Source organism: Netta rufina, assembly GCF_964035555.1.
Source record: "Netta rufina genome assembly, chromosome: Z".
Taxonomy (NCBI): Eukaryota; Metazoa; Chordata; class Aves; order Anseriformes; family Anatidae; genus Netta; species Netta rufina.
Window position 1 is genome coordinate 78,132,923 of NC_140126.1, and position 22,941 is coordinate 78,155,863.

The following is a 22,941-nucleotide window of genomic DNA, read 5'->3' on the forward strand; positions in this document are numbered from 1 at the left end:
TGTTATTCCACAGGTACAGGACTTGCCACAGCTCCACGAGATTCCTGCCAGCCTTAAAGGAGTCCTTGCAAAGGAGTTCAAATGAAAATACGCTCTGTCATCACGGTGGGCTGGTCCGTTCCAAGCGTTTCTAACCACTCCTGTGGCACAGAAATAAGTTCCTGGGTCCATGTGTACCACTGCTGAAGGACAAAACCACCCAAGGAATGCTGGAAACTCTAGGATGACCAAGGCAGATGACCAGAGCAGAACAACTACCAAAAGAGTTTCTCACCCTGCAGAAAGAGCAGATCTCTAGTAAAGGACAACAGGCTCAGATACCTCTGCAATAAGAACTGAAAATGGAAAAGAAGGTCCTCGGTGGTGGTGCTGGTAACCTCTCCCCAGGAGCATCACCAACATCAGGATGAAGGTACAATTTGAGATCTCAGATACAGACCTGCTAGCCTGGTAGCCCGATCTTTTTCTTCTCACAGAATCACAGAATTGAAGGGGTTGGAAGGGACCTCCAGAGGTCATCGGGTCCAAGCCCCCTGCCAAAGCAGGTTCCTCAGAGGAGGCTGCCCAGGGAGGCATCCAGATGGGCCTTGAATATCTCCAGAGAAGGAGACTCCACAACCTCCCTGGGCAGCCTGTCCCAGTGCTCCGTCACCCGCACCATGAAGAAGTTCTTTTGTATACTCATGTGGAACTGCCTGGGCTCCATTTTGTGGCCATTGCCACTTGTCCAGTCCTCACAAACCACTGAAGAGAGGTTGGCCATGTTATAAACATAAATAGGATCCCTCCCTCAGTCTTCTTTTCCCCAGGCTGACCACACCCAGGTCTCTCAGTCTTTCCTCATAGGGAAGATGCTCCAGGCCCTTTATCATCTTCCTTGCCCTCCGCTGGACTCTTCCCAGGAGATCCCTGTCTTTTTTGTACCGGGGAGCCCAGAACTGGACACAGTACTCCAGGTGAGGCCTGACCAGGGCAGAGTAGAGAGGGAGGATCACCTCCCCTGCCCTGCTGGCCACGCTCCTTTTCATGCACGTCATGATCCCATGGGCCCTGTTGGCCACGAGGGCACACTGCTGGCTCATGGTCAACCTGTCGTCCACCAGGACCCCCAGGTCCTTCTCCTCAGAGCTCCTCTCCAGCTTGTCATCCCCCAGCCTGTACTGATACATGTGGTTGTTCCTTCCCAGGTGCAGGACTCTACCCTTGCTCTTGTTAAACCTCGTTAGAAATGTTTTAACAATTCGTGTCAATAAAGAACAGTCCTGTCTGCCTCTGGGCCCTGCACTGGCAATTTAATTCTTGAACCACAGATGCAGTTGTGAGAGTGGGTAGCAAATACGAGTACTGCTGGCATATGTCTGTCTATGAGGAAGCCCATTCCTTCTTGTACTTGCTGCTCATCACTGCCCCCACTCAATAGCTCCCTATCGAATTAATGTGATTCCAGCAGGTAACCTTACTTCTTCTAATGTCTTAGCCAATTCAGCATGTGTTGGTGCAGGTCCGTGCTTAAACCTCTGGGGTAAATGAGCAAAAAAATGCTCTATTACTTCCAAAGTAAAAGCAAATTTGTCTTGTTCCTGCCATGGTAATGTGACCAAAAGATATCTCGAACACCAACGACAGCCACCCTTTAAATCCTCCTGTATTAAGCAGATTAGGTATGTCAGACAGACTGGGTGCTGTGACAGTCAATGGTTTAGTAGCTGCATTCAACTTTCTGTAGTTTACTGTAAGCCATCATTGTCCTTAACACTTGTAACTGGCCATACTGGAGAATTAAAAGGGGAATGGATTTTTTAACAGTTTCCCTCTCCACCAAAGATTTTGTTAATTCACCTTTCACTGTCATCGCTAATTCTGGGGACAATCCCACACCAGAGGCACAAACAGGTGCAGGAATCACCTCATCACCTAGTTTTTTCAATCATTACCCTCATGGTCAACTCAGGGCCAGGAAGGTTTGACAGACCACCATTGATCCTGTATGTGCTGGATTGGTTGTGATAGATTTAATTTTGTCCATAGTAGCTCATGTGGTGCTATGTTTAGATTTTTAATGGAAGTAGTGCTGATAACAGACCAATGTTTTAGTTGTTTCTGTGTAGTGCGTACACGGAGTCGAGTTCTTTCCTCTTCCCAGGCTGCCTGCTAGCAAGTTGACTGGGAGGACAACAAGAAAAATTTTTTTAATCAACATTTGGTGTGATTTTCAGTATCACAACTGCTATGAGGACTGCAAGAAAAATGCTTGCCAGGTTTGCAGCATAATACCATTAGCCTGAATAAGTTATAAGGCAATAGAAGTCCCCTAGTAAAGGCCGGTGTAAATGCCAAAACTTAATTGGACAAGCTGTTTCCTCCTGTGAGCAGATTATTCAGATTATTTCCTGTATTTCCTGTAACTGAAAAACAAACAAACAAACAAAAACAAACAAACAAACAAACAACAATGTTTACTCCAAAATTTATCCATTTTAAGTAGAACACATACTTTAAAAGTCTGTTTCTGCTACAGTTATGTGAAAGATTTTATCCCAAGTCTTCATTCTATACAGTAGAATAAAAAAAAAATAAATTTCAAAGGACAATTTTCAGCTTCACAGTAAGGCCGGAGTCCACCTCATCTTGTAAGTCTCTTCTACCAGGTTAGAATATCACCACTAACACATTGGTACAATTCCTCTACAGCTAGTCAGCTCAGCTTTTGTCATTTATATTCCAATGGGACAGGAACGGATTCACTTCTTTCAAAGTTTGTGAAAAGTAATTCCCCCACGCTTATTTTATAGCCTGGCTGAGCGATGCACTGAAAGTTTTCCCTCCGCTATCAGAACATTTCAAAGCACGGAGTTCAGCCAGTGCATGAAATCTGTTGTTCATCCAGACATCTTTAGGGCGAGTCTATTTTGCCTTTCAGAAATTCATAAGGATATCAGCATGGTAGAAAATATCAATAAGGCTTAGGAAACACAATGAAAGGAGGAAAAAGAAAAGGCAAATTTGAGCTTCAGAGCTGTACTGACAGATCTGAAATTCTGTGGGGATTCCGTAGGTTGGAAAAGCACAGCAAAACTCACGCCTGAGAATAAGGGACCATGAGGCTGCCAATACGCTAAGGTTACTTACTGTATCAGCATGCTTAATTACAACAAATTAACAACATGTATTTCTTACCTCTGATATTAATTCCGATATACTCTCCCTGCTCTGGTTGTGAAACACGGAAAGCTCTGTCACGCAGTCCTCGTTGAGGTGTCCCTGCTGCAAGAACACACACTACATTCAAGCATGAGGCTTTCAGGTTGTCTCACCGAGACACATCTGACCATGACACTGTTGTGATATGCCGCAGGCGGAGTCCCTAATTATCTAAGATTTCAGATTTTGTATTTAATTTAGCATCATGGCTAAATGTTGCCGTGAGTAAACGGAGAAAGTCACACAACTTCAGCAACTTCAGCATCTCGGCCCTCCTTGGTGAGAGGTTCTGAACTCACATAGGAAAGGCTGTGTGCAGATGAGGTTTTTCACTTGAGTGGAAGCTACACTTTTATCTCTTCTTAAATATGCAAAGCTACATCAGGCATGCACGTCTTTGCCAGAGCCGCTTAAAACTGACGGTGGGTGCGTGTGCAACCAGCTGTTCTTTACCTAGACAAACAGCGGCAGCCAGTGGCCAGCAGGAGGCATTGGCAAACAACTGAGAGACCGTCAGGACAAACGCTTTCAAAGAGGTCAAATTGTTAGCCGAACAAGCAATTCTCTGAGACACAGAAATGAGATAAACCATAAGCACGTCCAACATGCTTGTATGAAAACTTGTGTTTTGCTCCATCATGGGTTCCTTTCCACGGAGGAAGAATTTCAATCTTGTCTTCAAAAACCCATTAGGGAGATCCTTAGAAATGCATTGTAGGCAATTTCACAATGCTCAGGGGTTGGGGCCCTTGCTCAGTGAGGAGGGGCTGAGGCAAAGATGTTTGGTCAGACTGCAGAGGAGCCTCAGGGCAGCCTTCTCGTAACTACAAGGAGGGCAGCAAGACAAAGCCAAGCTATCTCAGCAGGGCATGGTGCGATGATAACAAACAGCAGGCACGGTGGTACAAATCACCAAAGGGAGATGGCAATTCTTTGGGTGTTATATAAGGGTGTTCTGGTGTCGCACAGACCTTGCTGATGCTGTTTTAAAATAATTAAAAAAGCGAGGTAGGAATTAAAATTAGTTCACTTATTGCGAACCCAGGAGAGTGGCTATTAAATTGGGGGAGAAAATATAGCACAAAGAGGCTGGAGATGAGAATGGTTGAATTAAAGGGCAGGGGAATGGGGAGAAAAAGAAACAAAAGAAACAATAAGGCCGCGGGGAAGCGCAGAGAGAAGGAAAAGGAAATATTCTCTACTTCCCATCAACGAGCGATGTTCAGCCATGTCCTGGGAAGCAGGGCATCAAAACATGTAGTGGTTGTTGAGGAGGAACAGCCCCCTTCCCCACGGGAGCTCCCCTGTTTATTGCTGAGTGTGGCATCAGGTGCTCTGGAATGTCCCTTTGGTTGGTTTAGGTCAGCTGCCCTATCGATGTCCCCTCCCCATCACTTGCCCACCCCCATTGATTTCTTTTGATGAAGTGGCCAACCATCTGGTTGCCCAAGGGAAGCCAGCTGATGGCACCTGTTTGGATTTCAGCACAGCTTCAAGACTGTTTCTCGCTGTCTCCTTCTGGACAAATTGGGCAGCACACAGCTAGAGCAATGCATAATGCGATGGGTGAACAAGGGGCTGACGGGTCGTGCTCCAAGGGTTCTTGTAAATGGGGTTGCATCAGGCTGGTGGCCAGTCACAGGGGCTTGTGCAGGCCTCCATTTTAGGGCCTGTTCTCTTCAGCCTGTTCTCTTCAGTTGTCCCAACTGACTCGCATGTAGGACTTGAGGGTATATGGAGTCCGTTTAGGCATGATGCTAAACAGGAAGGAGTGGCTGACTCCATAGAGGGGAGGAAGGCTTTGCAGAGAGACCTTGACAAAGCAGAGAGCTGGGCAATGCCCAGGCATATGAGGTTTAGCAAGAGCGAGTGAGGGATTCCACGCCTGGCAAGGGGCAACCCTGGCTGTATGGACAGTCAGGCGGACGAGAGGCTGGAGCGCAGCCCTGCAGAGAGGGATCTGGGCGTTTTGGTCGATGGCAAGTTGAACGGGATTCAAGCAGGGGCCCTGGCAGCCAGGAGGGGCAACAGCATCCTGGGCTGCCTCCAGCATGGCATCGCCAGCTGGGCGGGGGCAGGGATTGCTGTGCTCTGCTCTGCGCTCTTTCAGCAGCACCTCGAGTCCTGTTCTGGGTGCACTTTTGGGCAGCACACTAACAGAAGGACATCAGGTTATTGGAGAGTGTCCAAAGGAGGGCTTCGAAGTGGTGAAGGATCGGGAGAGTAAGATGGATGAGGAGCACATGAGGTCCGCGTGTTTGCTCAGCCTGCACGAGACTGAGGGGAGGCCTCATGGCGGCCAGCAGCTTCCTCAGCAGGGCAGCAGAGGGGCTGGCGCTGAGCTCTGCTCTCTGGGGCCACTGACAAAACTCGAGGGAATGGCAAGGAGATGGGACAGTGGAGGGTCTGGCTGCAGGCGAGGAGAAGATTGTACACCAACACGGGGCTTGGCCCCTGAAACAGGCCTCCCAGTGAAGTGGTCATGGCAGCCAAGCTGCCGGGGTTCACCAAATGTCTGGCAAGTGCTTTCAGACACGTGCTTTGGTTTTTGGGGGTCACCCAGAGCGCTGGGCTCTGAGGTCACCCAGCGATGGGCTGTGAGGTCAGCCAGCAATGGGCTGTGACCTCACGGCCCTCGCTGCTTATCTTGGGGCGCCGGCAGAGCCTGGCCCAGCCTGGCTCGTGCCTGGACTCCTGCTGAGCGTGTGTGCGAGGCTTGGAGTGCCGAGCAAGGATCTCTTGGGAGATTTGTTGGAGCTGTGCTGTGGGGCCGTCGGCAACTGCTCTCGGTGCCCGTCCCCGCAGCCAGTGCCTGCGTTTCCCCGGCCCTGCCTGGCTCAGGCAGCCGGGGCTGTGGAGGGAGTGCTCGCAGCAGTGCAGGTGAGCTGTGCGGGGACATGTGCCCCGGGGCTCGGCTTGGGGTTTTGTCCTGCTGAGGGGCCGGGGCACGGCCACTGCCTGCCCTGGCTCAGCCACTGACCCTGACCTCTCTCCTTCTTGCAGCGCACATCAGCTGTCGCAGCGGTGCCAGCCAGGGGAAGCAGCTCCCCATCTGCAGCTCTCCCCAGCCCGCTGCAGCGAGCCGACACCATGGCAAGTGAGGCCCAGGACATCACTTGCCCTGTGTGCCAGGGGGTCCCCAAGGAGCCCAGCTACGTCCTCCCCTGTGTGCACCACTTCTGCTTCGGGTGCATCATGCGCTGGGCCAAGAGAAGCAGCACCTGCCCCCTCTGCAGGCAGCACATCACCTCCATCCGCTACTCCATCTGGGCGGAAGACGACTTCCTGGAGGTGCAGGTGGCCCCCGAAGCAGAGGCGCAAGACGACAGCCCCCAGGACGAGCAGGGGGCTGCAGAGCCCATGCCCCAGCCTGCCGTGAGAGGCCTCCCGCCCGAGGAATGGGCAGAGCTCTTCAGGGAGCACCTAGAAGTCCTGGGTCCGCTGCGCTCCTGGGTGCGCCAGCAAGCCAGGGAGCTGTTCGACGCTGCCTGGTGGGACCAGGACATGCTGGAGGCCAACATCGTCGCTTGGCTGTGCCGCTGTGGGCTCGATGAGCACGCCTTGGTGCAGGAGCTGCAGCCGTTGCTGCAGGGCCACACGGTGAGCTTTGTGCAGCGGCTCATCTCCATCATGGAGGAGACGTGCAGCGAGGAGTACCTGGAGGAGCTGGGCTTCCTGGAACCGCGTCCTGCCAGCCAGCTCTACGTGTACAACGGCCCTGAGGTCTCCCAAGACACCTGGGAGCCCGAAGACAGCCTGGAGGCCACCCCCAGCCCTGCTGCCTCCCCCCGGGACACTCCTGTCACCAGCCTGCTCTCCTCCAGCAGCGCGGAGGATTCGGACATCGAGGAGCTGCCCAGCACCTCCAGTGCCGCCCTGCCTGGGGGTCCTGGCCAGCCGCGCGCTGCACCCATCCCTGAGGAGCAGGAGGAGCTCTTCTCAGAGCCTGAAGAGGAGGAAGCAGAACAGGCTGCGGTGCCGGGCACAAGCCACGGGCCCTCTCCTCCTGGCCAGGGCAGGGACAGCTCACCTGGGGGGCCGCGGCGCCCCCCGAAGAGGAGAGCCGACAGTGACCCGGACTCTCCCCAGCCCTGCAAGAGGCCCCCGCGCCTTTAGCAGGGCAAATGTGGTTGTCATCCAAATAAAGAGTTGTGACCCTGCCACAGACAGTGTCTTGGTCTTCTTCATAGAATCACGGAATCCTACACTCATAGAAATGTCGAGTGGCTCAGGTTGGAAGGGGCCTCAAAGACCACCTAGTTCCACTCCCCCTGCCATGGCCAGGGGTGCCACCCACTGGATCTGGTTGCCCAGCCTGGTGATGGGCAATGCCTGCCCACTCACTCAGGACCCACAGATCCATCTCCTCAGGCCCCCTGGCCTTGTGCATCACCATGTTCCTCCTTCCCCACCCTCCCCCAGACCCCGCAGGGTGCAGAGCAGCAGCGCCGACCCTCCCAACATGGCCGCCCCGCTGCGCCTCCCTCCCTCCCTCCCTCCTTCCCTCCATCGCTCCCGTTGGGCGCCGCGCTTAAATGTCCGTGTTTTCAATTTTAGGTGGGTTTGCAAAGGTAAAGCTTGGACGGCATCTTCTTACCGGTGAAAAAGTTGCAATAAAAATCATGGACAAGCTTGGATACGTAAGAAGAGGAGGAAGATGGAGTGCATAGACAATGAATTTAGTAGCTAAGAACTTCATAAAAACTGCTGTAAATTTGTAAGCTCAGCATAGTTAAGTTTAGATTGGAACATGGGATATCAATGACAACTCTGGCTGTTCTTTTTCGGGACACCTTTACATAGTTAGTGACATCTCTTTAAATAGTGCTGTTTTCCGGTCAGCCCTAGGCACAGAGGTAGGATTTCTGTCTGTACACAAACCGATGCCACAGCACAGTATAGTAACATGAGAGGACTCAGATAAATACCAAACTCTCAAATACTGATGAGTAAAAAACTAGATGCTTACTGCATTTGAAGATGACTGTTGGTTCCTTCTGCAAAAGCCATCACCTTGTTGTTCACTTTTATCGGTACCTACTGTGGGATAAATCTGTAGAAGAAAGTGTTGGTCATCTGTTTTTGATATCATTACCATAAGTATTGGTCATAGTCCTCATTAATATACTACAAAAACACACTATTCACAAAAAGCTATGAAATTTGGGGGGAAAAAAAAAAAAAAAAGTAAAAAAAAAAAAATAAAAAGAGAGAATAAGAAATACTTGCATTTGTCATACTGTTCCACAAATCTTCATTTTTTGTGTTCTGATAGCTGTACTTCTGCAGGTACTGCACAAGTCCAGCTTTAAAAACATCATCAGTCAGGTAGTCCTTCAACATATTTAATATACAGGATCCCTGAAAAAGAGTGTGACAAAATGTTTACAAAACCACTCCCTAGACAGCAAGATGCTTCTTTCAGAAAATTTTCAGCAGGCTAACCTAAACAGCAGTTCAAATTTGTATGTCTGTCTGATGAGAAATAATTGGGTTTTATATATATTTAAACGGTAATTTGGCTTTCCTTATTTCCTTAAATATATTTTGGATTGAGTAAAATATGCTATTATTTTTTCAATTACTATATAGAGAAGGCTCCAATGAAAAACGCTGGTTGGTTTAAGCACCTAAAATAATGTTTTAATGTTTAAATTGATACACAACAGATAAGAAGGGGCAAAAACCTCCTCTTTTTATAGATGGAACAGGAAACCACAATTTGAACTACATGCAGGAGTTTTGGACTAGGATTGAGATAGAATATAAAGATCAAAACAACATTAAAAAGTATATTAACACCACGGTTCAGGGATGTTTTGTATAAAGGACTGACTGAAATCAGTACAATGCAGACGTATAGTACAATCAGTACAACTGAGAATGAAATCAGTTACAGATTTTACCTTCACATAAGAAACATCATCACACATTTCTAAAATTTGAGCTGGATCTTCCACAGGAGTAGACACAGGATGTGATGAATTTAATGCATCCACTTCCATGGCATCAAAACAGTTTGATAAGAAATAATCTTCCTAATAGGAGACAAAAATGATTATTACTACCAAATTTTGCTTAGTGACTACTGAATTCCTATTAGTTCATATTTCAGTCCATTCTACATGATGTTGAAATCCCATAAGGAAAGCCAAACATATCTTCGGTTTCATTACAGAGCAGGAAAGGGAAGGGAAGGGGAAGGGGAAGGGGAAGGGGAAGGGGAAGGGGAAGGGGAAGGGGAAGGGGAAGGGGAAGGGGAAGGGGAAGGGGAAGGGGAAGGGGAAGGGGAAGGGGAAGGGGAAGGGGAAGGGGAAGGGGAAGGGGAAGGGGAAGGGGAAGGGGAAGGGGAAGGGGAAGGGGAAGGGGAAGGGGAAGGGGAAGGCAAGGCAAGGCAAGGAAAGGAATATAGAGAGGCAAACTGCCTCTACCCTTCTAAACCAACTTTAATACTCCAGCTAGTGAGACTTAAAAATAACTCCAAAAAGACATGCACACATTCCAAAAGTTTGATGACAAAATGAATGGTTAGTAATCACAAAACAAACCAAAGGAAAAAAAAAAAAGCAAATGATGAATTCCTTCATTATTATATTGCTTCATTATTATTCCACTGCAGTTTTATGGCAAGTTTCTGCATAGATCTTCCCAGTGCACTGTTCGTTTCACTACTTTGAACTAGGCATACTTGCAAAGTTTCATATATTGAACCTGTGATAAAGCTAGCGGAAGGATTTTGGGGGTCTTCATTAGGATTTAAGTCTGACTATACATGATGGAAAAAAAAATAATTTCATAGAATCATAGAATACCCCGAGTTGGAAGGGACCCATAAGGATCATCAAGTCCAACTCCTGGCACCGCACAGGTCTACCCAAAAAGTCAGACCACATGACTAAGAGCACAGTCCAATCGCTCCTTCAACTCCGACAGGCTTGGTGCTGTGACTACTTCCCTGGGAAGCCTGTTCAGGTGTGCGACTACCCTCTCGGTGAAGAACCTCTTCCTGTTGTCGAGCCTGAACCTCTCCTGCCACAGCTTGACACCATTTCTGCAGGTCCTATCACTGGTGATTACAGAGAATAGGTCGGTGCCTGCCTCTGCACTCCCCCTCGTGAGGAAGCTGTAGACCGCGATGAGGTCCCCCCTCAGCCTCCTCTTCTCCAGGCTGAACAGGCCCAGTGCCCTCAGCCTCTCCTCATACGTCTTCCCCTCTAGGCCCTTTGCCATCTTTGTAGCCCTCCTCTGGACACTCTCCAACACTTTGGCATCCTTTTTGTACTGCGGTGTCCAGAACTGCACACAGTGCTCGAGGTGAGGCCACACCAGCGCAGAATAGAGCGGGACAATCACCTCCCTTGACTAACTAGCAATGCCTTTATACTTTCCGAAGTCTAAATAGCTTTTGAAAAGAGAATATACTTTGATTGCAATCATTAACTTCCATCACCAGTTTTTGAAATAATTAGATACAATAAAATCAATATTCTTACCCTTCGAGTTAAGATCAGACAGTTCTTTCAAAGGGAAAGCAAAAACTATTTCACAGCACAAACATACTTGGCCTTCACCCTTACAAATTAGTAGACTTAGAATGCAAATATAAAATAAAAATACAGTAAATGCTGCTTACAGCTTTCAGTTCTGGATGGGTAATGTTGACCGACACAAACTCCATGAATTTTGCAAACCCTTCATTTAACCACAGGTCATTCCACCACTCCATGGTAACTAGGTTGCCAAACCACTGAAACAACAGCAACAACAATTTTAATTTAAATACACGGTTTTTCACAAAAGCTGCTACTGACTGATATGAAATTGAATTTATAGCATGGCACTGACATTTAAGGCACATTTTTGTAGTAATGCAGCTTACTCTGGCCTCTTTCTATTTCATTTCTTGTTTTAATGGTAATACTCCACAGCATGGGTTTCCATTACAATTCCATGAAACTTTATACATAAACCAGGTTTGATAGGAGAGCCACGCATAAACCTGTAACAATTCTTAACTTTTTTACCTATATTCATGGCTTGCAATTAATTTCAAGGGTTAGCAATGGTGCAAAGTCCCCAGAGCACTACAGCTACTGAACTATACAGATTTGGGTTACAGCCCTGCATGTCTATGAAGCCCAACGAGACTTTATTGGGAACAGTCGCGTGATTCAGGGATGAACACCCTCAAACTGAAACAGCTCTTTTCAGTCTATATTCTCAAATATCTCTCCATCCACACAGCTGTGACCACTCTGTGGGTCCCTTCTGATCCTTTATTGTTGCTCCTAAATCTCACCTGATGAGCCAGTTCGTGAGCTATTATCATAGTAATCCAAAGTCTAGAAGATGCTGAGGATTTATCAGGGTCATACAACAATGCGGATTCCCGGTATGTGGTCAATCCCCAGTTTTCCATAGCACCAGACTGGAAATCAGGAATAGCTGCTAAATCTGGTGGAGGGGGGAGGAAGGAGGAGGGGGGGAGGGAAGCATTAATAAACTGCTAGGATTGTTTGACCCAGTAAAGAACCCAGTCACCTGCTCATCCCACTTCACAACAGCTCCCACATCACACCTTCTTTAAGGCTTCTCCTAAATGTAACAGCAAAAACATACCTTTAAAAAGTTCTCTATAGAAGGATTTTCCGTTCTCAGTGAAGCTTTCCAACATACTCTTAAGTTACACGAAGCAGACAGTTTAAAAACATGGGAGCCAAAATTGTCCCAGTCTTACCTAACTCATTGATTTTATGCAATTTTACTCTCTATTCTTAATGCTATTCTTGAATATACATTAAATTAGGTAACACTTACCTTGTTTAGGTAAGGGATATGAAATGCTGAAGTAATCCTCATAAAAGTCTAAAAGTTTTACTGCCGCATCCAGGGCATAATCAGCTTGGTGGATCTTCTCTGGTACCGTGTATACAGAAATCTACAGTAAACAAGCAGGCAGTATTTAAATGCCAGCATCAAAAGTTTACAGAATTTGTTCTTTAACATAGGTACGTGAGTGGTCATGAAAAGTGACAGAAGAGCACATACCTAACAGCTTTCGTACAAAAGTTACTTTTAAAAAATCCAGATACAGATATGTTCAAAATTAGAAATGAGAATTTTACTTTATCCTCCAGAACCACTATGCCTGTAAAAGGACATCTATACCTTCTATCCCCTACCAAGACAGAGCTGTGTAACTACCACTGTTCTGTTTTATTCCTGATTCTCCAATAAAACTATATTTAATTTCCTTTTAATCAAACAGTCTTACTTGAAACAACATTACCAATGCATGTAAGTATATAAAAAGAAAGCATATTACCAAAAACTTTTGGAATTAGTAAAATTAGTCTTAATGCAAACTAATAATCCAATTCCAAAGCCAACGTTTTTCTCTCCTCTCGTTCATGTAAAACTTCACAATGTATAAATCCAACAATTTAGCTTGAAAGTACAGGATATGTTTCCATATAGATTTTGTTATAAAATAAGCTCTTAGAAAATCAGAATAGTTACATTAACTCCATGACTGGATATTTTGCTGATGGACTTGAAATCGGAAACAATAAAGGCCACGAGGTAGGTACTCATCTTGACACTGGTATCAAAATGGTCTTCAACAAGCCATGAATTTATATTCACAGTCTTCATCTAAAAAAAGACAAGCACAGCTCATCATCCGGTAGTACCTCTAAGGACTTTGGCACCAAAAATCAATGTGTTTCCTTTCAGTTTCACTAAGACAATTTTAAGGACAAGTTGGAAAGAAGTCAACCCTATGTCAGCCTGTCCCCACACAAAGAAAACAGAAACATACAGGTAGTTTCACTCGTAAGTGTTACTTCAACATTGCTAAAACTAGATAAAGATACTCATTCAAATGCTTTAATTTTCCTCAGTGTCTGCCAGCACATCGATCTAATTAAGATCACACTTGAGTTGATCAGAAGTTGTCTAAATCACTTGTTACACATGAGAGAAATAAACTACTCCAAACAATGACTCAGCTCTCTCAGATATCTATTTCAAGACAAAATGAGTCGCCTGTTAGAGTTTTCCCTTTTGATTCGCCTCAGGTAACTAACTTACACTTGGAGTATATTTAGCCACATTGGAATACTAATACTGGCACCCACAATTCATTCATTATTTTATCCACTTTTCAATGCAAGAACTGTTTTGTTTGTTAGTTTGTTTTTGACCAACTTCCAAAAGACTTCATTTTTTTGAAATGTACTTGGTGTATGGGGAGGCGTTGTTCCCTCATTTATAAGGGTTAGTTTCCTGGCAAATCACGAATCAATAATGCAGAAGAATTTGTGAAGAATCTCTTATGCACAGAGTAAGACCAAATGTATGACATGTGACCCACCCTACATACGCCTACATATTTGTAACTGCAAACCATATTTGTAGGTATTACACATACTCCACTTTCACAGACATTTTTTGAAGGCCAAAATAACCTATTTTTGTTGTTGTTTAATATATATATATTTATATTTATATATATATAATAATTAATATATTATATATAATATAATATATAATACAATAATATATATAATATATATATATAATATAATAATATAATGTATACAATATAATAATAATATAATATATATATATAATATAATATATATTAATATATATTAATAATATATATAATATATATAATATATATATTATATATATAAGGTCCTGAATAATATTGTGTCTGTATTCAGATACATTTTAATATTAATTCTTAAAATCTAAGACAAAGACTGAAAGCATTTTATGAGTAAAATAAAGGTTAGCGAGATTACATTGTTCTCAAACCACTGCAGAGAACAGGAACCCCTAGGATGCAACATCTGTTGCATTCCTTTGTAACTGTGTATCAACACTACCAGCAATCATTTACTCTCAGAAAAGAACTGACACAATCTTTAGGTCAATATTCCCATGAACAGCAACTTCCTAGGTATTCTCTTCTCCTTTTACTTTCTTTTTTAAAGGTCATCAAGCAACAGCACAACATTGAATGTATCCACCTACAAGGGGCATATTGGACAGCGCAAGGTGCTTTGGTTCCCTCCTAATCTTAACTGAAAATCTGGCTTTGAAAGCTGGTTCATCGAAACACGGGAAGGCTGTTCTTGCAAATGTTGGCTCAAATTGCGTTGCTGCGAGCACTCTAAGGAAAAAAGAGAAAACCTTTAGTCCACATGCCTTCATATGCACAGTGTTCACCACCTTGTGTGAAAACCAAGTAATTTCACATTTATGAAATAATTTAAGTACTTTCAAAATCTTTGGCATGCTAAGAATTACCATTTCTCAATCTGTGGTGGGGAACAGAAGTGGATACATAAAGCTTCTTGACCAACCCCCCTGATAAGGGGTTCTGCAATAAGAGACAACTTGTCAGAGCCCAGCGAGTCCCCGGACTCTTCCTCTCACATCACTGCAGGACGGCTGGACGTGTCGGTGGATTAAGGCCTGCTAAGGCTACAGCCAAGAACCCCACGGCTACCTGAAAGAATGGCAATCTCTGCGATATCCCATTATATATACAGTCTGGTGTGGCTTTGTGTGTGAAAGGAACCTCAGCCACGGATAATTTCAAAGAGAAATTACAAAGCAGCTGACAACAAATTCTAAAACCAGTTACATGTGGTATCTACCATGACATTTCTACTAATGAAAAAGAAGAGGATTACCGGAGTTCTCCTGCCTGGGTCCTGTAGGTGCTTTTGTAGAAGCCATGGAAGGAGTCGGAGAGGTTGGCAGTGTACTGGATGGTGACGGTGTAGTTGTGGCCGGCCCGCAGCGGCTCGGCGGCGAGCAGTGCCACCTGCTCCAGCGCCTGCTGCTCCAGCACCCTCGCCTCCTGCGCCCCGATGGCCGCCCTGGCCACGTGCAGACGCTTGCTGTGCAGGATAACGGCGCTGGTTTGACGGGTGACGGTCAGCTCTATGGCAGCTGTCCCCGTGAAGGTCTGTGTGGTGAGGTTCGGGTGGACGAGGAGCTGGTAGTGCAGCGGGACGACGTGCTCAGGTAGCCTCACCTTGTCCCAGGGAAACGGTGCGCTGCTGTCCCCGCCAAGGCCACCGCCGATGGAAGAGGCCACCACGGCCAAGCCCAGCACCACGGCCACCATGGGGGCGGCTGGGCGAGGCGCTGCCATTTTGCACCTAGCGCAGGGAGGAGGCAACGAGGCCGCCCTGCGCCCGCCGCCTCATAGCAGCCCCGGGACCCCAGTCCCCGCTCCGCGCTGCCGGCACCGAGGCAGGAGGCTGGCACCGAGAGAGCCCGAGGCAGGACGGGGACACCGAGAGGGAGCAGGACCCAGTCGCGAAGCGAAAGTGAAAGAGAAAGAAGCGAAGCCGAGCGGGATGCGGGGCGGAGCGCGCCGCCGCCGCTCATGGAAGCCGCGGGGGGGCGGAGAAGCCCGGCCCCAAAGCAGGGGCTTAGGGTGTGAGCACTGCACTAAGGAAGGCGTGGGGCGGCACAGCAGCTGCTCGCTCAGCACTTGTTGTCAGGACTGAGTCCCTCTCTCAGCAGGGAAGCCCAGAGCACGGTACGGCCGCGCCTCTGGCCAGGCTGCGGCTGGAAGCACCTCAGGAGGCCGCCTGCTGCAGCTGCCACACAGCGCAGGGTGCCGGGCACCACGACCAGGAGGCTTTTGGAGATCTCCAAAGAGATCTCCGCCACCTCTCTGGGCAGCCTGTGCCTGTGCTCTGTCTCCCACGCAGCACAGAAGCGCTGCCTTGTGATCAGGGGGAGCCTCCCATGCTCCAGATTGTGCCCACTGCCTCTTGTGACACCACTGAGAAGAGCCTGGCTCTTGTCTTCTCTTCACCCTCCCTTCAGGTGTTTATAGACATTGATGATATCTCCCTGATCTTCCGCCTCTCCAGGCTGGGCACTCTCAGCCTTTCTTCTGATAAATAGCAGAGATCATCTTGGTTGGACTCTCTCCGCTACACTCACGTCTGTCTAGTACATGGAAGCCCAGAAAAGGACCCAGCTCTCCAGCTTCACACAGGGCTTCGCCAGCCATCAGCCTTCCTTGCTGCATGGGCACACTGCTGGCTTATGTTCAACGTGGTGTCCACCAGGAACCTCAGGTCATTTTCTGCCAGGCTGCTCTCCAGCAGGGTGCCCACAGCATGTCCAGGTGCCTGGGGTTGTTATTCCACAGGTACAGGACTTGCCACAGCTCCACGGGATTCCTGCCAGCCTTAAAGGAGTCCTTGCAAAGGAGTTCAAATGAAAATACGCTCTGTCATCACGGTGGGCTGGTCCGTTCCAAGCGTTTCTAACCACTCCTGTGGCACAGAAGTTCCTGGGTCCATGTGTACCACTGCTGAAGGACAAAACCACCCAAGGAATGCTGGAAACTCTAGGATGACCAAGGCAGATGACCAGAGCAGAACAACTACCAAAAGAGTTTCTCACCCTGCAGAAAGAGCAGATCTCTAGTAAAGGACAACAGGCTCAGATATCTCTGCAATAAGAACTGAAAATGGAAAAGAAGGTCCTCAGTGGTGGTGCTGGTAACCTCTCCGCAGGAGCATCACCAACATCAGGATGAAGGTACAATTTGAGATCTCAGATACAGACCTGCTAGCCTGGTAGCCCGATCTTATTCTTCTCACAGAATCACAGAATTGAAGGGGTTGGAAGGGACCTCCAGAGGTCATTGGGTCCAAGCCCCCTGCCAAAGCAGGTTCCTCAGAGGAGGCTGCCCAGGGAGGCATCCAGATGGGCCTTGAATATCTCCAGAGAAGGAGACTCCACAACCTCCCTGGGCAGCCTGTCCCAGTGCTCCGTCACCCGCACCATGAAGAAGTTCTTTTGTATACTCATGTGGAACTGCCTGGGCTCCATTTTGTGGCCATTGCCACTTGTCCAGTCCTCACAAACCACTGAAGAGAGGTTGGCCATGTTATAAACATAAATAGGATCCCTCCCTCAGTCTTCTTTTCCCCAGGCTGACCAGACCCAGGTGTCTCAGCCTTTCCTCATAGGGAAGATGCTCCAGGCCCCGTATCATCTTCCTTGCCCTCCGCCGGACTCTTTCCAGGAGATCCCTGTCTTTTTTGTAGCGGGGAGCCCAGAACTGGACACAGTACTCCAGGTGAGGCCTGACCAGGGCTGAGTAGAGGGGGAGGATCACCTCCCCTGCCCTGCTGGCCACGCTCCTTTTAATGCACGTCATGATCCCATGGGCCCTGTTGGCCACGAGGGCACACTGCTGGCTCATGGTCAACCTGTCGTCCACCAGGACCCCCAGGTCCTTCTCCTCAGAGCTCCTCTCCAGCAGGTCATCCCCCAGCCTGGACTGATACATGTGGTTGTTCCTTCCCAGGTGCAGGACTCTACCCTTGCTCTTGTTAAACCTCGTTAGGAATGTTTTAACAATTCGTGTCCATAAAGAACAGTCCTGTCTGCCTCTGGGCCCTGCACTGGCAATTTAATTCTTGAACCACAGATGCAGTGTGTCCCAGTCTCCCCCTCATTCTAGTCAATTTATCAAGTCTTCAGAAAATACTCCTCAAATTTATGAACCTGTTTGCCTTTGTTATTCCAGACTTCTATTTCTAACAGTTACAGCCTTTTTTTTGTCTTCTTCGAGATTAACTTAACACTGCTATAGGTGTGACTGTTCCCGTGAATGGCTGGTGAGGAATGTTTTAATTACTGGTGAAGTGTCAGTAAGAAAGCTGTTTGTGTTTGTATGAAGTCTTTGATGCCTGGGGGTTTCAGAACAACTGATAACAACTACTGACTGTTATGGGATACTGTGCAGGCCTCTGATATCTGGCCAGGTGGCCAAGAGATTAAGAAGAAGAAAAAATGAAGCTGAAGGACGGCTAGGAGACAAGACCTGCAGGGGATGCTGTATAAACTTGACACGGTGCCAAGGAGTCCAAAGGGGAAGGACAAGAAGAAGTCTTGGAGAGGAAGACTACGAGCCTTCAGCATGAAAGACCCCTAGAGACCCCCAGAGGGACCACCGGAGACTGATGCGCATGCTCCAGTAGGAGGGACAGGACCCCGGAAGCTAATTATAATAACCTAATTTTTTTAGAAGTAGTAATGAATATGTATTAGTCTAGGAGCATAAAAATCAGCTACGTGATGTAACTGGTGTGCGTCCTGGTGGAGCGGAGACTCCCGGTGCACCCAGCGCTGTCAGCTTACCTCTATTCTTTTAATAAATCCTATTTTTTTATTTAATCCTATTTTGAAGACTGAGCCATTTCGAACAATATCATTTGGTTTCTTCCTGCCCAGCTCTCCAGCCTGTCCAGGTCTCGTTGTACTCAAAATTCTCATTTGTACTTTCTGTAGTACTAGTGTTATGCTTGTGCCATTTGGTTGGAAAGGTGAATTTGACAATTTTGTTGATATTATGTTGATATTTTGTTGACTCTATGTTCGCAATATACCCCTGGCCATTCATGGGTAGCTTCTTAGCACAATAATCAGTACAACTGCCAGCAAGTGTAAACAGTTGTGAGAGTGGGTAGCAAATACGAGTACTGCTGGCATATGTCTGTCTATGAGGAAGCCCATTCCTTCTTGTACTTGCTGCTCATCACTGCCCCCACTCAATAGCTCCCTATCGAATTAATGTGATTCCAGCAGGTAACCTTACTTCTTCTAATGTCTTAGCCAATTCAGCATGTGTTGGTGCAGCTCTGTGCTTAAACCTCTGGGGTAAATGAGCAAAAAAATGCTCTATTACTTCCAAAGGAAAAGCAAATTTGTCTTGTCCCTGCCATGGTAATGTGACCAAAAGATATCTCGAACACCAACGACAGCCACCCTTTAAATCCTCCTGTATTAAGCAGATTAGGTATGTCAGACAGCCTGGGTGCTGTGACAGTCAATGGTTTAGTAGCTGCATTCAACTTTCTGTAGTTTACTGTAAGCCATCATGTCCTTAACACTTGTAACTGGCCGTACTGGAGAATTAAAAGGGGAATGGATTTTTTTAACAGTTTCCCTCTCCACCAAAGATTTTGTTAATTCACCTTTCACTGTCATCGCTAATTCTGGGGACAATCCCTTATTATACCCACACCAGAGGCTCAAACAGGTGCAGGAATCACCTCATCACCTAGTTTTTTCAATCATTACCCTCATGGTCAACCCAGGGCCAGGAAGGTTTGACAGACCACCATTGTTCCTGTATGTGCTGGATTGGTTGTGATAGATTTAATTTTGTCCATAGTAGCTCATGTAAGTGCTATGTTTAGATTTTTAATGGAAGTAGTGCTGATAACAGACCAATGTTTTAGTTGTTTCTGCATAGTGCGTACATGGAGTCGAGTTCTTTCCTCTTCCCAGGCTGCCTGCTAGCAAGTTGACTGGGAGGACAACAAGAAAAATTTTTTTAATCAACATTTGGTGTGATTTTCAGTATCACAACTGCTATGAGGACTGCAAGAAAAATGCTTGCCAGGTTTGCAGCATAATACCGTTAGCCTGAATAAGTTATAAGGCAATAGAAGTCCCCTAGTAAAGGCCGGTGTAAATGCCAAAACTTAATTGGACAAGCTGTTTCCTCCTGTGAGCAGATTATTCAGATTATTTCCTGTATTTCCTGTAACTGAAAAACAAACAAACAAACAAAAACAAACAAACAAACAAACAACAATGTTTACTCCAAAATTTATCCATTTTAAGTAGAACACATACTTTAAAAGTCTGTTTCTGCTACAGTTATGTGAAAGATTTTATCCCAAGTCTTCATTCTATACAGTAGAATAAAAAAAAAATAAATTCCAAAGGACAATTTTCAGCTTCACATTAAGGCTGGAGTCCACCTCATCTTGTAAGTCTCTTCTACCAGGTTAGAATATCACCACTAACACATTGGTACAATTCCTCTACAGCTAGTCAGCTCAGCTTTTGTCATTTATATTCCAATGGGACAGGAACTGATTCACTTCTTTCAAAGTTGGTGAAAAGTAATTCCCCCCCGCTTATTTTATAGCCTGGCTGAGCGACGCACTGAAAGTTTTCCCTCCGCTATCAGAACATTTCAAAGCACGGAGTTCAGCCAGTGCATGAAATCTGTTGTTCATCCAGACATCTTTAGGGCGAGTCTATTTTGCCTTTCAGAAATTCATAAGGATATCAGCATGGTAGAAAATATCAATAAGGCTTAGGAAACACAATGAAAGGAGGAAAAAGAAAAGGCAAATTTGAGCTTCAGAGCTGTACTGACAGATCTGAAATTCTGTGGGGATTCCGTAGGTTGGAAAAGCACAGCAAAACTCACGCCTGAGAATAAGGGACCATGAGGCTGCCAATACGCTAAGGTTACTTACTGTATCAGCATGCTTAATTACAACAAATTAACAACATGTATTTCTTACCTCTGATATTAATTCCGATATACTCTCCCTGCTCTGGTTGTGAAACACGGAAAGCTCTGTCACGCAGTCCTCGTCAAGGTGTCCGTGCTGCAAGAACACGCACTACATTCAAGCATGAGGCTTTCAGGTTGTCTCACCGAGACACATCTGACCATGACACTGTTGTGATATGCCGCAGGCGGAGTCCCTAATTATCCAAGATTTCACATTTTGTATTTTAGTTAGCATCATGGCTAAATGTTGCCGTGAGTAAACGGAGAAAGTCACACAACTTCAGCAACTTCAGCATCTCGGCCCTCCTTGGTGAGAGGTTCTGAACTCACATAGGAAAGGCTGTGTGCAGATGAGATTTTTCACTTGAGTGGAAGCTACACTTTTATCTCTTCTTAAATATGCAAAGCTACATCAGGCATGCACGTCTTTGCCAGAGCCGCTTAAAACCGACGGTGGGTGCGTGTGCAACAAGCTGTTCTTTACCTAGACAAACAGCGGCAGCCAGTGGCCAGCAGGAGGCATTGGCAAACAATTGAGAGACGGTCAGGACAAACGCTTTCAAAGAGGTCAAATTGTTAGCCGAACAAGCAATTCTCTGAGACATAGAAATGAGATAAACCATAAGTACGTCCAACATGCTTGTATGAAAACTTGTGTTTTGCTCCATCATGGGTTCCTTTCCACGGAGGAAGAATTTCAATCTTGTCTTCAAAACCCATTAGGGAGATCCTTAGAAATGCATTGTAGGCAATTTCACAATGCTCAGGGGTTGGGGCCCTTGCTCAGTGAGGAGGGGCTGAGGCAAAGATGTTTGGTCAGACTGCAGAGGAGCCTCAGGGCAGCCTTCTCGTAACTACAAGGAGGGCAGCAAGACAAAGCCAAGCTATCTCAGCAGGGCATGGTGCGATGATGACAAACAGCAGGCACGGTGGTACAAATCACCAAAGGGAGATGGCAATTCTTTGGGTGTTATATAAGGGTGTTCTGGTGTCGCACAGACCTTGCTGATGCTGTTTTAAAATAATTAAAAAAGCGAGGTAGGAATTAAAATTAGTTCACTTATTGCGAACCCAGAAGAGTGGCTATTAAATTGGGGGAGAAAATACAGCACAAAGAGGCTGGAGATGAGAATGATTTAATTAAAGGGCAGGGGAATGGGGAGAAAAAGAAACAAAAGAAACAATAAGGCCGCGGGGAAGCGCAGAGAGAAGGAAAAGGAAATATTCTCTACTTCCCATCAACGAGCGATGTTCAGCCATGGCCTGGGAAGCAGGGCATCAAAACATGTAGTGGTTGTTGAGGAGGAACAGCCCCCTGCCCCATGGGAGCTCCCCTGTTTATTGCTGAGTGTGGCATCAGGTGCTCTGGAATGTCCCTTTGGTTGGTTTAGGTCAGCTGCCCTATCGATGTCCCCTCCCCATCACTTGCCCACCATTGATTTCTTTTGATGAAGTGGCCAACCATCTGGTTGCCCAAGGGAAGCCAGCTGATGGCACCTGTTTGGCTTTCAGCACAGCTTCAAGACTGTTTCTCCCTGTCTCCTTCTGGACAAATTGGGCAGCACACAGCTAGAGCAATGCATAATGCGATGGGTGAACAAGGGGCTGACGGGTCGCGCTCCAAGGGTTCTTGTAAATGGGGTGGCATCAGGCTGGTGGCCAGTCATAGGGGCTTGTGCAGGCCTCCATTTTAGGGCCTGTTCTCTCCAGCGTTGTCCCGACTGACTGGCATGTAGGACTTGAGGGCATATGGAGTCCGTTTAGGCATGATGCTAAACAGGAAGGAGTGGCTGACTCCATCGAGGGGAGGAAGGCTTTGCAGAGAGACCTTGACAAAGCAGAGAGCTGGGCAATCCCCAAGCATATGAGGTTTAGCAAGAGCGAGTGAGGGATTCCACGCCTGGCAAGGGGCAACCCTGGCTGTATGGACAGTCGGGGGGACGAGAGGCTGGAGCGCAGCCCTGCAGAGAGGGATCTGGGCGTTTTGGTCGATGGCAAGTTGAACGGGATTCAAGCAGGGGCCCTGGCAGCCAGGAGGGGCAACAGCATCCTGGGCTGCCTCCAGCATGGCATCGCCCGCTGGGCGGGGGCAGGGATTGCTGTGCTCTGCTCTGCGCTCTTTCAGCAGCACCTCGAGTCCTGTCCTGGGTGCACTTTTGGGCAGCACACTAACAGAAGGACATCAGGTTATTGGAGAGTGTCCAAAGGAGGGCTTCGAAGTGGTGAAGGATCGGGAGAGTAAGATGGATGAGGAGCACATGAGGTCCGCGTGTTTGCTCAGCCTGCACGAGACTGAGGGGAGGCCTCATGGCGGCCAGCAGCTTCCTCAGCAGGGCAGCAGAGGGGCTGGCGCTGAGCTCTGC

At 47.0% G+C, this 22,941-nt stretch overlaps 1 protein-coding gene across 2 annotated transcripts in view; it reads right to left on the reverse strand.

Moving 5' to 3' along the window:
- LOC311221341 (endoplasmic reticulum aminopeptidase 1-like) overlaps positions 1 to 22,941 on the reverse strand; it is a 73,290-nt gene that overhangs the window by 18,262 nt on the left and 32,087 nt on the right. The window contains exons 1-9 of one of the 2 annotated variants that reach the window (XM_084305245.1): positions 14,910 to 15,435; positions 14,245 to 14,383; positions 12,721 to 12,855; positions 12,019 to 12,139; positions 11,501 to 11,655; positions 10,835 to 10,948; positions 9,108 to 9,239; positions 8,431 to 8,562; positions 8,171 to 8,254 (exon numbers count right to left, since the gene is read on the reverse strand). In XM_084305245.1, the coding sequence (XP_084161371.1) occupies positions 8,171 to 8,254; positions 8,431 to 8,562; positions 9,108 to 9,239; positions 10,835 to 10,948; positions 11,501 to 11,655; positions 12,019 to 12,139; positions 12,721 to 12,855; positions 14,245 to 14,383; positions 14,910 to 15,376 (1,479 nt within the window). In that variant the 5' untranslated portion in view covers positions 15,377 to 15,435. Of the gene's footprint in view, positions 1 to 8,170; positions 8,255 to 8,430; positions 8,563 to 9,107; positions 9,240 to 10,834; positions 10,949 to 11,500; positions 11,656 to 12,018; positions 12,140 to 12,720; positions 12,856 to 14,244; positions 14,384 to 14,909; positions 15,436 to 22,941 lie in introns of those variants that run through there. The other variant, XM_084305244.1, reaches the window with a different exon arrangement.